Raw genomic sequence first — 14,631 nt, 5'->3', positions numbered from 1 at the left:
CCTACTTTATATCTTCCCAGTCAGACCATTCTCCTTACACTCACGACAGCAGTGTGAGAGGCTTGTCTTGTCTGGAATACACAGCTGGGTCATTTCCTTAAATTCTATTGTTGATTCCCCATCGTTAGAACTAACTTCCCCCTGCACCAAGGACTTGATACAGTTTTCTGAGGCCTTTCTCACGCAGCCAGCACTTCTCCTCAGCCTGCCCTGACCTGAGGCTGTTGTCCCATTTCTGTGTAACCTCACACTGGCTCCATCGGTCAGGTTTCTCCATCTAATTCTAGGAAATCATTCTCTGAGCAGCCCCAGCTCCGCACAGTTCCATGCACCACCTGCTAAATAGCCAGCGGGACTGAAATCCTAGGTAGGAACCTCAAAAGGAGAAAGCACTAGAAAATATATCCCAGGGAACAATCTAGCAGCGCTGGGGAGAAGGGAGGTGAACTACAGTGCCTGATCTAGGAGGTTTTTTCTATCTCATATAGGAGCTAGACTGGAATTGCCAGACTGGAGCAGATCCATTGTCCACAGAGCTCAGAATCCTGTCCCGACCAGGCGCAGAACCAGATGTTCCAGAGGAGGGCACAAGGACCCTACAATAGGAAGATGTGAAATGCCCCCATGAAGGTCTCACCCTAATCCCTAAATAGTGAGAGTGGGTGATTTAAACCTTGAAATACGCGGTTTTATAATGGTAGTGAAGCGGTGTGGCCACCCTTCGAGCCAGAGGAGGAGGAACCACTCTCTCTGCCCAGGTGGGCGGAGTCAGGCCAGGCTTGACCCTCCCACCGAAAGTTGAGAGGCGGGGCTGGAAGTACAAAAGGCGGTGCCTATAGCGCCGTTGGAGCCGAGCCAGAGAAGGAGACAAACGTGCCTTGCTGGCTGCAGCCCGCTGACCCTGCGGCCAAGCCAGGCGGCACCCTGGCCCCGGAGAGGACTGAAGCCGGGGAGGAGCTGGTGCACTGCCGGCAGCTGAGTACCCCAATGAAGCAGAGGATCCTGAGACCACAGAGCCCGATCTGGAACTCTGGTAGGAAGTAGCCCAGGGAAACCAGACTTCAGTTTGGTGGTGGTGTGGCTTAACAGCCAGTCAGCGTGTTGTGGGAGGATCCCCGCTGACCCAGTGGTGGGACACCCCACCACTGTTAGGGCCCTGGGCTGGGATGCAGTGTAGTCGGGCAGGCTTCTGCCCCACTACCCTTGGGGTGGCAGACTCCCCACCACAGAGTGCTTGCTAGCTCTCCCCTGCCTAAGGGTTAGAGCTCATAGACTGCTTTATTGTGCTGCCTGAGTACAGGCCTGAGCCTACAGACTACTCATTAGCCCAGCCCTGCCTAAGGGCCTAATCCCTATTGACTATTTGGGGTCCTGCCCTGTTACGAAGGCTGGAAGGGCCATGATCCCAATGACTAGTGAGGTGGTGTGGTCTCCCCCTGACCCACAGGGAGAGGGACGACCGCAACACCATTACAATAACCTTTCTAAAACAGGAGTTAATGAACTGGCAAGAAAATAAATCATGCATTCTTGTAACCTAATCCTAGCCACATATTAAATAGTTAATGTTTAGGAACAGCTTTGAAAATGTAAAGCTCTATGTAGATGCTCAGGGTTATTGCTACAATGCACTGTATATCCTGATAAAAAGGAATATTAACATTATTTTCCAGCTGAGATTTCTCTCTGGCTTCTACGCAAAAAGACATGGTATGATTTCCTCCGCGATTACCATAACTTGTATTTATCAATGTCCATAAAGACAAGACTTGTTCATTTGAACCAGGACCTGCCTCTAAATATTTGCTGAGATGAAGAAACGTCTTTACTGCTAGGCAATTAGTTCATGCAAATATTTGACTATCAGCTGTTCCTAGGCTGTCAGAACCCAGGTTCTCTGCCACAGTTAACATGAAGAACAAATATGTTGCAAACAACCAAAGTTCGAAGCAGTGATGCTATGTTCACTGATCTCCTGTGCATCTGGGCAAGTTTTCCAAGGCAGTCCTTATGCTTATTCAGGAATTCTTTCTTGGGTCACCACCTGCACCTTTTTGGCTTGCTGCTGCCTGCAGACCAATGCCATAAATAAGAAGGACACTGTGCACTTGTATCACCCCTTCTTTTGGAGATCTCAGTGGTTTAACAGACACTAAAGCTGGAACTGTCAATGAGGCTATGGAAGCTAGGTTCCCATCTCCAAACCCACCCAGGCCCCTTTGAAAATGCCAGCCTTAAAGCTCAGCCTCGCAAGCCCTGTGTGAGGTAAGGGAGCATTATTATCCCTATGTTGCTGAGAGGGAAACTGAGGCACGGGCTGGGCAAAGATACTGCCCAAGGTCACCCAGAGCTGGGAATAGAGCCCAGAGCTCCTGATTCAGCTTCCTGGACTTTAACCACCTTCCCTTCCCCTCCCCTCCCCTCCAACCAACTCATGGGAAATCTGCCTAATTCTGAGGCAGGTGCACTATCTTTTGGACCTTCATCCTACAGGCCATGCAGCAGGCAGGGCCCCCAGTGTCCTGCCCAGCCACACCCCATTGGTGGCGCTAGATCCCTGCTCTTGCTATTTTGAGGGCATATGTGATGTAAGTAATGCACATGCCTCCGTGGGGGTGAGGGGAGGGAGTGTCTCAGCATGGGGATGAATTTGAGCACAGGTAGTCCACAGCATGGTTCTCACATGGATCTCAGACAGGATACACTGGCACTTACTGTTGTTGTTAAGAACTAGTGAGAACCTCTGTCCATTTTACTGTTGCCCACCTGCTATTTGGTATCACACAACAGGTAAACGGAAGACTCAGAAATAGCCAGACGCCTCTTTGAGGCTTACCTCATTCCTTCTGCAGCCATCTGATCCAAGTGAGGAGTGTCCTTGGTTTCTGCCCAGTTGGCCCCAAGATCCCCCCATCCAACATCATCTGCCAAAATGACTATGAAATTCGGCTTGTTCTGAACTGTTCTCTTCTCACCCCCACAAAGATCTGAGAGGTGATAGAAAAGCCCAGCTAAACAGCCAGCCAGCAGCAGAAGCATTTTCAGGAACAGAATCTCCATGGTGTCAGGCGAACGCCTCCTGGAGACCTTTAGTGTGAGTGAGTAGGTGGTGGTGGCCTATTCCTGCCGCATGCTCATTTGAGAACTTCCATTGTCGTGCTTTCCTCAGAAGTGAGTCAGCTGTTTATTGCCACCCAAAGCAGCCCTGGGATTCTGCAGAGAAGCAAATTTCACATCTTCGGATGGTGCTGAAGAGACGAGTTACAAAACTGTGGTATTGACTTTTAATCATTTGGAGATCGACTGAACCATAATCTTCCTCTCTCTTTTCCATTTGCAAACAGCTGACATGCTAAGTGAGATCTTGTAGGAAGTCACAATAATCATATTGTCATTTAATAATTGTGGGGTTTTGCTAAATATGCAATTAAAATAATGTCATATTTATATACGGTTTACTTGTTTTTTCCCAAGCTTCTTTATCCTGATTACAAACTGTCCATACGGCATCCAATTTTATAAATTACTTAGTCCCAGGAAGCCTGCAATTTAGATTACTGGTGTTTACAGCGGAATTCTCTGTTTGGCCTTGTAAAGTGATGATGCTCATTCTTCAAAAGACTAGACAAAAGTTGAAGTTAAATGATGTCGAACTGTTCTTTGAATTCCATAAGGGGGACACCTTTACATCACAGCAAATGTTCCTGTGCAAGAAAAACAAGAGACAATTAGCACTGGAAAGAGTTAAGCTTGTAGACCCTAATCCTAGTGAGCGTAAGAATTGTTTTTCTATTGCAGAGACATTTCCTTTGCTTTTCAAACACAGCAGTTGCATTTTTGCTGTCAAATTTAAGGTTGCTGTAACTCAACTGATAACTACTCCAATGCCTGGAAACAAACGCAGTGCCCATTTTCCCTAATCACCACATATCAAACCTACAGACTCTGATTGTATAAACAATCAAGCCTGACTTCTTATACAGTTAAGAGTTGAAGATCCTGGAGAAGTAATTTTGCCTAGATTTGCAATGGGATCTCAGAGTTGATCTTTGAGCATGAGGTCATGAGTTCAAAAAAGAATTAGATAAGTTCCTGCAGGATAGGTCCATCAATGGCTATTAGCCAAGATGGTCAACCCCATTCTCTGGGTATTTCTAAACATCTGACTGCTAGTAGCTGGGATTGGAAGACAGGGGATAGATCACTTGTTAATTGCCCTGTTCTGTTCATCCCCTCTGAAGATCTGGTACTGGCCACTGCTGGAAGACCGGATTCTGGGATAGATGGGCCATTGGTATGACCCAGTATGGTGATTCTTATGTTCTTATGTCATGGGGTGTTACTAATCTGCATTGCAGACAGAAAACAGGCAGATAGGATTTATGTGCAGACTTTCCATAATTTTTAATAATTTACAAGGTCTAAGGTCAATTAGTAAAACTCAGTTTTAAAAATTAAACCTTATTTACACTGACTAGGCCCACTCCTCACACTGAGCCAGAACATGACATGCTCCCTCATCTGGAATAGCAGCTTATCCCATGCGCAGTCCTGTTGATGTCAGTGGGATCACTCCAGGAGTTCTCTACATGAGTGAGGGTGTCCGAATCTAGCGCACAGAGAGCAGTGCTGGGCTCACAAACACAGGGCAGTGCAGGAGAGGCTGGAGAGAAGCTGATGTAGTGGCTGTGTGCTGATAGATCGTCACAGAAATCAGGGTGGTAGCTGGGGGCAGATTTGGTCCAACGTGGCTATAGGAAGGCATGTAAGGCAGAACTAAGGGACCAAATGCCTGTAGCGCTGTCTAGAGAAACTGCCTAGAGTTCTAGTTGGGGAACATGTTGAAAGTTACAGTTTAACTAAACTAATAAGCCAAGATTTACAAAAAATGAGCTGATGCCTAAGAAATCAGCGTGAATTTCATGAGACAGTAACAAGAAATGAGGTGGCAGGAAACTCGTATAATTTACAAGCCTTCAGGCTATTTATACAAAACCATCAGCACAAGGACTAATCTGCAAGGACAACAAGAATGATATCAGAGGATGAGACATTCGATTGGGCAAAGACCTGGCTTTAATATCAAATACAGAGAGCACTTAGTATGAGCGGCTTGAAGTGGACGGAGCAAGCTAGCTGAGTCCAGCTAGGGCCAGTATTATGACAGATGTTTCCAGTTGTGTATCAATGCCCTTGAGAAAAGAATGTGCAGCTGATGATACAAAACTTGAGTCAGTCAACACAACTGAGGAGGGCAACAAAGTTAAGAATGATCTAGATAAACTCAAAGGAAGAGTAAATAAATGAATAATAAAAACCAAAAGGACCATGAGATGCAGGGTAAAAAGAGAGAAAACACAACAAACACCATGTGTAGGTCAAGATTTCAGCACCTGGCAGTGGGAAATAAGTCATAATTACCCAGTCAAATTCATTACTAAGTTTAAAAAGTCTTAGGGCTTCAGTTCAGATCAGCATCTTTCTTTAGTCTTCTAACTTATAATAAAAAAATCATCATAATAAATATAACCTTGTGAAGTTATTTAACACCTTTCATCTGAGGCTCTCAAAGCTCCTTACAGACATTCGTTAATGAAGTGTGTGAGGTACAGAACAGCCCTCCAGACGCACAGACAGTCTAAGTGATTTGTCCAGGATCACACATGAGCCACTGCCTGAGCCAAAAATAGACCTCAGGAGTCCTGACTTCCATTCGTGTGCATTAACCACAAAACCACAGTCATTCCCTGGTGTATTACAATACCAAAAAGAACCTCTCTCAGACAGAGAGCTAGATTAGATTGGTACTAAATTTCCTTCACTTCTGGACAGAATTCCCATTGTAGTGAAACAGACTTATGGAGGCAGAATTCCTTCAGAAAGAAGGTTTTGAACATATGAGCCCAAATTGTTTCCTGCACGGCTCCGTTGATGAAAGTTTTTCCGTTGATGAAAGTTTCTCCGTTGATGAAAGTTCCCTGACAGATTTTACTGGTTTTCCTATTATCAGCCTCTGGGCTGGGTTGGTTGTTTTAGTTAGTTGCTTTTTTCTCCTAATGAAAAGGGAAGCATCTGAAATAAGCAGGGACAGGATACTCTTTTTTTCTCAGGTGAAAGCTGCTTTAGGCTGCCATACACTGCAGAGCTTTTTAAACATTGCCTTGTGTACATAAAGAAACATCCCATAAAGTTTGCCAACTTTCATTGAAAAAAAATATTCCCGGAATAAAATAAACCAATTCTTAGAATCTTTTCATAAAATGACTCCGGTTCCAATCCAGCCCACGGGATTGAGCCAGCAAACACTATCAGGTGGCGCATTTGCTACTGTGAACAGTTCCCCATGGCGTAACCTCCAAGTGCAAATTTGCCAACACCAAGTGTTCCAGAATCTCGAGATGGGCTTTGAAATCACAAGATTTTAAAAATGAATAAATGGGGAGAGGGGGTTCTTGTTTTTTGCTTTCTGGATTTTGAGCTTTTAGGGATCACTTTTGCAAGCTTTTCCCACAAGCATGAGGGCTAGGCTTGCATTGTGACTTGCAACAAATAGTTGGACTATTCTTTTAGCCATTTTCTGTTTTTCGTCCTGTGCTGCTCTGGGTTGAGCGTGATGGTCAGGCCGACGCATGAGTCTGTGCTCGGTTTATTCTGCTTTTATGTGGCCTGTTTGGCAGGAGAATTTTGCTGCGGTGCATTTAGGGAGCCAGCCCTTGTGCCCTGTACCCCTCCACTTTGGCCGGGCTGCCCTAGAGTAATAGAGGTACGGTTGGCCTCCCTACTACCCGCTGTACTTCGCTGTCGAATCCCGTTCACCCCCACCCCAGCGCTCCGTGATCAGATACCGAACGAGATCAGAAGGCATACAGAGGTGACCGAAGTAGTGCAGGCAATGTACGACGCAAAGCAGAGATGAGCAGGTCATGTAATCCGCAGGCAAGACAGTAAGTGGACACCCCGCATCAGTGACTGGATCCCCAGAGACCACAAGCGACCGCTGGGCAGACTGAAAATGCGCTGGGCCGGTCCCATGATAAAACTCTTTGGCCAAAAATGGAAAGAACATGCTCGCAACGAAACAGAACGGTGTGGTGTCGACTTGCATTCGTGGAGGAATGGACAAGGACAAGCTGGACAAAGGTGACAAAGGTGACGAGGGCTAGAGACTTATGCTTTTATTTAAAAAAAAAAAAAAAAGAAAGAAAGCAAGCTGACATTCTCATGTAATCCCGTGACCCCAGAAACATGTCTACACTAGAAAGGCTTTGCTGGTATAGCTACGCTGGTACTGTATTGCACTAGCAAACCCTCCTAGTGGAGACAGCTCATACCAGCAGAAAAAAATCTTTTGCCAATATAGCTTATGCCATTCCCCAAACAAAACAAGCTATCCCAGCCAAAGGAGGGGTTTTTTTGTCAGTATTACTGTATCTACACTAGAGTTTTTTGCCATTTTATAAACATCGTAGAGAATCACATCCTAATCGACATTATTATACTGGAAAAAGTATCTAGGGTAAACCTGGCACAAGTGTTTGGAAGATTGGGGTTAAAAGCAGCAGCAGCTGAAGGTTATTAGCCTGTGCAGGCTGGTTGTGGGTCTGTATGAAATAAGCTGGTGTCCCTCTTCCAATTCCCAATAATGGACAAGTGTCCATTACACAAAAAAACAACTGACCTTCCTAGGCAAGATTCTGATCGCATTTGCACTGGCATAAATGTGGAGTATTCCACTAACTTAAGTACAGTGACTCTAGATTTACACTGAAGCAGCTGACAGCAGAATCCTGTCCCTTGTTGACTCCCCTTTCACCCATGGTCCCTTCCCTTCCAGCTTCAGAGCAGGGTGGCACATTAGGAGGTCACTGCTGGGGGAAGCTGACACCAAGGCTGCAGTGGATAGACCTGTTCTACGGACAGAAGGCTCCGGTCTCCAATGCAGGTTCTAACACCCTTCAAAATTGCTACATTCCTTTTTTTAAAAATATCTTGAGGATTTTGTAACCACTTTTTTAAAGTCCATGGGAAAGTTGGTCACACTCGCAAATCGCCTCTTCTACCGTAACCAATTCTTAAACTCTATTTGAGTCCTTATTGCAAACAGTGCCTGTACTCATCAGAGAGGAAGCTCACACTGATACTATTGTCAAAGGACTGAACCAAGAAATGTAGTTTGTTCCAGGCTGTTCAGAAAGCCCTACTAAAAACACCAGAAAAGAAATCATACTGACAATCTGATTTGCCACACAAAGCATGGTTTGCAGAAACTCTCCGTGCACGCTACATCCTAGCCACATGCACACCAGTCTTCCCATTCTAACAGCACAGTAAAGTCAGCAAGCAAAGTAACGCTGAACATCATGAGAAAGAGCCTGATCTGCATTTCAGAGTAACAGCCTGTGAAAATGTGTCCTTTTGTGCAATAAGGGTGCAAACCATGCGACGGCTCTCCTAGCTGAAACTGCCCAAGCAAGGTATCTTTTCAAATTGTATCTATGAAAACCAAACCCTGCTGGTAGGATACTTCCTGCTAATAAAAGAGCTTATGGCTTTGCCTGATAAATCTCACCTAGTGTGAGTGACCTACCCCAATAATACAATGCCACACCCCGGCCTGACCAAACTAACTGCACCTCCATCCGAGAGTGAGCCTGAACTTTTGCCAGATGTTTCGATTTATTGTAGGGAGGTAAGCGGATATAACACGGCTAACACAAGCAATCCGAACCATTTTCAAAGGACACTGTCTTCTCTCTAACTGAAAAGGAAAAAGTCATTTGAGGCCTATGTCTGTGCATTAGTGTCTGATCAAATTGCTTGATCCTCTGGGCTCTCAGGGTATGTCTACGCTGCAGCTGGGAACCTGCCCATAGCTGGGGTAGGCAGAAAGGCACTAGCTATGATGGAGCTAGCGAGCTCAAAATAGTCATGTGGCTGTTGTGGCACAGGTGGCAGTGGGAGCTAGCCACCCGAGTTCAGAGCCGCCTGGCCCTCTGGGTATGTTTTCAGGCAGCCAGCCCGTGACACAAAGTCCACACTGCTACTTTTAGTGCACTAGCTTGAGCGGAGCTAGCACGTTGTCTATCCACCCCTAGCTGCAGAGCACATAAACCCTCAAAGGTCATTAACGGAGATGTGGAACAAAGTACAAAGAAACCTAGACATGCCCACGTGGCAGATAAGCTATGCCAGGTTTTCCCTGCCCAGTCACCCTGACCAACAACGAGTCATGCAAACTCCATGTTCAGCAAAGTACTAGAGCATGTGCTTTTCCCATTGACTTCAATGGGATTTACGCATGGGCTTCAGTGCTTTGCTTAGTAGGTGGGGTACTCAAGCACATGCTTATGTGCTTTGTTGAATCAGAGCCCCCGGCTGAGAAAACAATTGTTCAGAGGCAAGAGAAGGGAGGGGTGTCTCGCCGGTTCAAAATGCTGCAACCCAGCAACAAATTCCCCTGCCACAGTGACTCCTTAGAACCACTGCAGAGCTTCCTGAGGACCGAAACTCCACTCTCTTCAAAACGAGACCAGGCCAGTTACTGAGTTCTGGGGGCTGCGGTTGGCTGTCCTAGCTTGACCTCCGCATTGTTTGAACGTAATTCCTTCTTTAACTGCCGTAGGATTTGGATGTTTGCACACGATCCTGCCTGAGGCTGCATATCTGAAGACAGCATGTTTAAGCGCACGGGGCGCCGCTGTACGGTTGCCACCATAACAAGCTGAGTGTATGGAAGCCTAAAGCCACTGCAGAGCTTGCCCATCCCTGCACAGTTCAGTGGCAAGGCATCAGAAGGCTTTAAAAAGGCGTAAATTATAAATATGTCTTTATGCAGCATCCTTCAGTTTCTACTAGGAGAGAGAAATGCCGCCCATAAAGCAGAGCTTTGCCCAGGCCTCCACTGCAGTAAATGGTTCTTGAACACCGGACAGCTATATTTTAACAGTGAGGTCAACTCGAGTATCCCCCTCTCAGAAGAGAAGCTGTGCTGTGATGTGACTAATTAATGGCCACCGTAAAGTAAATCCAAGCAGGTTGGGCCTAGCCAGAGGGGAGAGCAGTAAATGTCTGTATGGTCTTTATTTTTTTATCTGTACAGAAAACTGTATCCATCAAATTGTCACCAGTCTGCTCTGGAGAGAATGAGTCTTGGGGCCACTGTGAGCTAATCTGTACACAATTCCAGACTGGCCTGGAGAACGGAGCTGTCAGCCAGAACCCAACAACCCGACAACGTCACCCCTTTGAACTGTGCCCCTGATCAGCCAGCTATGGGAGAATCTGCCCGTTTAAAGCACAGAGAGAGGCTTTTCTGAGCCTGCTCGCTGAGTCCCCGTGATGTCCGTCCCAAAGGCCTCAGGGACTGACCATCTCCACTACTAAATCTCAGACCCCAGGGCGCGTGTGGAGCTAATGTGGGTCAGCAGCCCCAAAGCAAGTTTAAATCAGAGAGTGGAGTGTACACCTTAGCCCCAGTCCCCTGGTGTCCAAACCATTGTGTGGGTCCCCTGGGGCTGAGCAGGCCCTATGACTGGCCTGAAGCACATGGGCAAGCCATGGAGCGAGGTGCGGTAGGAGTGCTCCCCGCCACCGGGGGAACCAGAGGATCCCCAGGAGGGAATGCAGAGTGGAGCGGAGGAGCTGGGTTGGGTGGGATGAACCAGGGGAGGAAGGGCTAAGAACCCAACACCTCATGCTTGTAAATGAACTGCCCTTTTGCCAGACGCCAGCCAGTGCTGAACGCTGTTGCCCACCTTCCCACAACACCCCCATCTCCAAACAACTCAACGGCCTCCCCAGCCACGTCAGCATCAATTCATTTTATTTTCCCACCTGCTTTCAAAATTACCCAAGAAGCTTCTCCAGCCTGCTCAAAAGACCACCCGCCTCTCTCTCCTCCCCTCCCTGTTTCTCCTTCATCACATTGTGCACTGTCTCTCACCACAGCTGGTGCACGAGCCTGCCCCCCTGCAGCTGCTGCAATCTGGAACGAGCCTTCCTTCTCTCCACCATCCTCAGACCTCACCCGAAACTGCACATCTCCCTTGCCAATGCCTCCTTGATTTCCCTTATTGCCCTCCGTGAAGTGTGAGAGAAGGAGGGTGAGGCAATAATCTTTTACTGGACCACCTTCAGTTGGTGAGAGGGACCGACACAGCTACAACTACACAGTATACAACAGCCTGCGACGTGTGGGCAGTTTGCATGAATAACATTGCAAAATAAAGTGGGAGGGAAAGTATCAAGGAGAGCAAAGGAAATGAGCAGAAATGGGGGGAGGAGGAAGAAGGCAGACGTGTGGAAAAGGACAGGTGGATGAGCAAGGAAGAGTTCAATCAACCGAGAGGCCAGACAAGGACAGGGCTGCATTCAAGCTTTGCCCAAAGGAAAGGTGGTAGCCCTATATTCTTTCTTTTTGTTCTTTATTCTAAGAACACTAGCATGTTATTTTCTCACCTGGAGCCACACTTCTCTTCCACTGCCTCAAAACTACTTGCACCGTAACCCACAGGGTGAATGGGTGGGAGGATAGGGCCATGAACTCTTCAGAAAGGTCCTTTTCACGCAAAGGTATTTAGACATATGCTGATGGCTTCAGAGGCTATGCTCTTTGAAGTCAATGAGAGTTGCCAACTGAAAGTTCATGGGAGTTCCCTGAGTTGCCAATTGAAGTTAAAGAAAGCTCAGATTGTTTCTCAATAACATATATCTCTGTGTATGTGTGTGATCATTTACTACCTCTGATCTGAGTGACAGGGACTCCGGAGGGCTCTACCCACTGAGAAATTATACTTGCCATATGAGATGCAATGAGCACTGCTGAATGACTTAAGAACTGAACAAAGATCTTGATTTATTTCCTAATTTTTGAAAGTTTATAAACCAGATTCCTTAAAGTTCTTCTGAGTCCCATTTGAACTAGGCAGAGTTATTTGTGTGTTGTAGTTTTATATTTATATTACCATGGCAATGTGGCAAGTTTCCACAGTCCATAAGTACAGCAGAGCAAACAAGATATGGTTTTATACCCCAGTCTGGTCTTAATGAAGTACTCCTACCCCACATCCTGTGTAGCTGCAAGCCCCATTCCAGAGCCTGGCAGCTGCGACATAACGCCATTCTAGATCACCTGGCCAGAGCCATCCCCCTACTGTAAACTCCGCCATCCCCGGAACCAACAGCCAATTGCAGCCGGACATCGTCATCACCAATGAGGACCGGAAGATCATCATCATGGTAGATGTCACAGTGCCCTTTGAGAACAGGACCCTGGCCTTCCACAATGCCCAAACTCGAAAGATGGAGAAATACACCCCTCTGGCCAAAACCTTGAGAGCTAAGGATTACCAGATTCAGACACATGGACTGACCGTCGGAGCCTTGGGCGCATGGGACCCCAGTAACGAGCGAGAGCTGAGAGAATGCAGAATCGGTCAACGCTACGCTCGGCTGATGCGGCAACTCATGGTGTCAGACATCATCAGGTGGTCAAGGGACATCTACATAGAACACATCACCAGACATCGGCAATACCAGAAGGGATGAGCTGGAGTGCTGATGAGAAGCACAATCAGGAAAGTCACTAAAATACTTTAAGAACATAAGAACGGCTGTACTGGGTCAGACCAAAGGTCCATCTAACCCAGTATCCTGTCTACCAACAGTAACAATGCCAGGTGCCCCAGAGGGAGTGAATCTAACAGGTAATGATCAAGTGATCTCTCTCCTGCCATCTATCTCCACCCTCTGACGAACAGAGGCTAGGGACACCATTCCTTACCCATCCTGGCTAATAGCCATTAATGGACTTAACCTCCATGAATGTATCTAGGGGTACATCCATACTACCCGCCCGGATCGGCGGGTAGCAATCGACTTCTCGGAGTTCGATATATCGCGTCTCATCTAGACGCGATATATCGAATTCCGAACGTGCTCCCGTCGACTCCGGAACTCCACCACTGCGAACGGCGGTGGCGGAGTCGACGGGGGAGCCGCGGACAACGATCCCGCGCCGTGAGAAGTTGCGTACCTTAGTTCGACCCCCGCCCCTAGTGTAGACCAGGCCTAGTTCTCGTTTAAACACTGTTATAGTCCTAGCCTTCACAACCTCCTCAGGCAAGGAGTTCCACAAGTTGACTGTGCACTGTGTGAAGAAGAACTTCCTTTTATTTGTTTTAAACCTGCTGCCCATTAATTTCATTTGGTGGCCCCTAATTCTTGTATTATGGGAATAAGTAAATAACTTTTCCTTTCTCCACATCATGATTTTATAGACCTCTATCATATCCCCCCTTAGTCTCCTCTTTTCCAAGCTGAAAAGTCCTAGCCTCTTTAATCTCTCCTCATATGGGACCCGTTCTAAACCCCTAATCATTTTAGTTGCCCTTCTCTGAACCTTTTCTAATGCCAGTATATCTTTTTTGAGATGAGGACACCACATCTGTATGCAGTATTCAAGATGTGGGCGTACCATCGATTTATATAAGAGCAATAATATATTCTCCATCTTATTCTCTATCCTCTTTTTAATAATTCCTAACATCCTGTTTGCTTTTTTGACCGCCTCTGCACACTGCATGGACGTCTTCAGAGAACTATCCACGATGACTCCAAGATCTTTTTCCTGACTCGTTGTAGCTAAATTAGCCCCCATCATATTGTATGTATAGTTGGGGTTATTTTTTCCAATGTGCATTACTCTACGTTTATCCACATTAAATTTCATTTGCCATTTTGTTGCCCAATCACTTAGTTTTGTGAGGTCTTTTTGAAGTTCTTCACAGTCTGCTTTGGTCTTAACTATCTTGAGCAGTTTACAGAGCAGTTTAGTATCATCTGCAAACTGTGCCACCTCACTTTTTACCTTTTTTCAGATCATTTATGAATAAGTTGAATAGGATTGGTCCTAGGACTGAGCCTTGGGGAACACCACTAGTTACCCCTCTCCATTCTGAGAATTTACCATTTAATCCTACCCTTTGTTCCCTGTCTTTTAACCAGTTCTCAGTCCATGAAAGGACCTTCCCTTTTATCCCATGACAACTTTCCTCATGGACTGTATTTCCTAAAGGGACAACCTACCTAATTCTCAATTACTGAGGGACAATCGCCACTCATTCATACATTTTGCTTTCCACAATCAAATCTCTGTACACTTTTCATGAATGATGTACCCGAGTATTCAGATTCTAATACCTAAACTGTATTGTTAAATCTATTCACCTAAATGTGGGTTATTGCTGATTATGTATTCTATGTATCATATGACTTTTAAAAACAAACTTTATATTTGTGGATAATCTAAGTACTAGAACGAGATGAACAGACACTCTTTTCTCAACCTATGTTTTATATAATTTTTTTAACATTAGCTTTAATAAAAAATTTAAATCTGTTACGAGTGGGCAAAAGTCATTGAATTTAAACACAAACAGCAATGATTAATGGTGCAAGGCTCAAGAATTCAGAACAAGAGCCCCGCTTTAAGTTCACAGACAATGCGTGTGTGTAGAGGGATGTTGAAATTTAAAAAACGAGAAGAACCAGAATCTGATTTTATCGAGTACACAGTATGTTCACTTAGAGAACAAAGCACCGAATACCAACATGGGTACACAAGGTATATAA

At 46.0% G+C, this 14,631-nt stretch overlaps 1 protein-coding gene across 10 annotated transcripts in view; it reads right to left on the bottom strand.

Moving 5' to 3' along the window:
• Positions 1-14,631, bottom strand: part of ARSG (arylsulfatase G) — an 80,056-nt gene that overhangs the window by 43,977 nt on the left and 21,448 nt on the right. For 9 of the 10 annotated variants that reach the window (XR_005588294.1, XR_005588295.1, XR_005588297.1 and 6 more), the window contains one exon: positions 2,837-3,704. Coding sequence is in view for 6 of the 10 variants with exons in the window: in XM_039500448.1 (XP_039356382.1) it covers positions 2,837-3,060 (224 nt within the window). In the remaining 4 variants the exon portion in view is untranslated. Of the gene's footprint in view, positions 1-2,836; positions 3,705-12,371; positions 12,538-14,631 lie in introns of those variants that run through there. The other variant, XM_039500446.1, reaches the window with a different exon arrangement.

Source organism: Mauremys reevesii, linkage group 15 (assembly GCF_016161935.1).
Source record: "Mauremys reevesii isolate NIE-2019 linkage group 15, ASM1616193v1, whole genome shotgun sequence".
NCBI classification, from domain to species: domain Eukaryota; kingdom Metazoa; phylum Chordata; order Testudines; family Geoemydidae; genus Mauremys; species Mauremys reevesii.
Note: the sequence above shows the minus strand (reverse complement) of the source record. Positions and strands in the feature narration are given on the sequence as shown.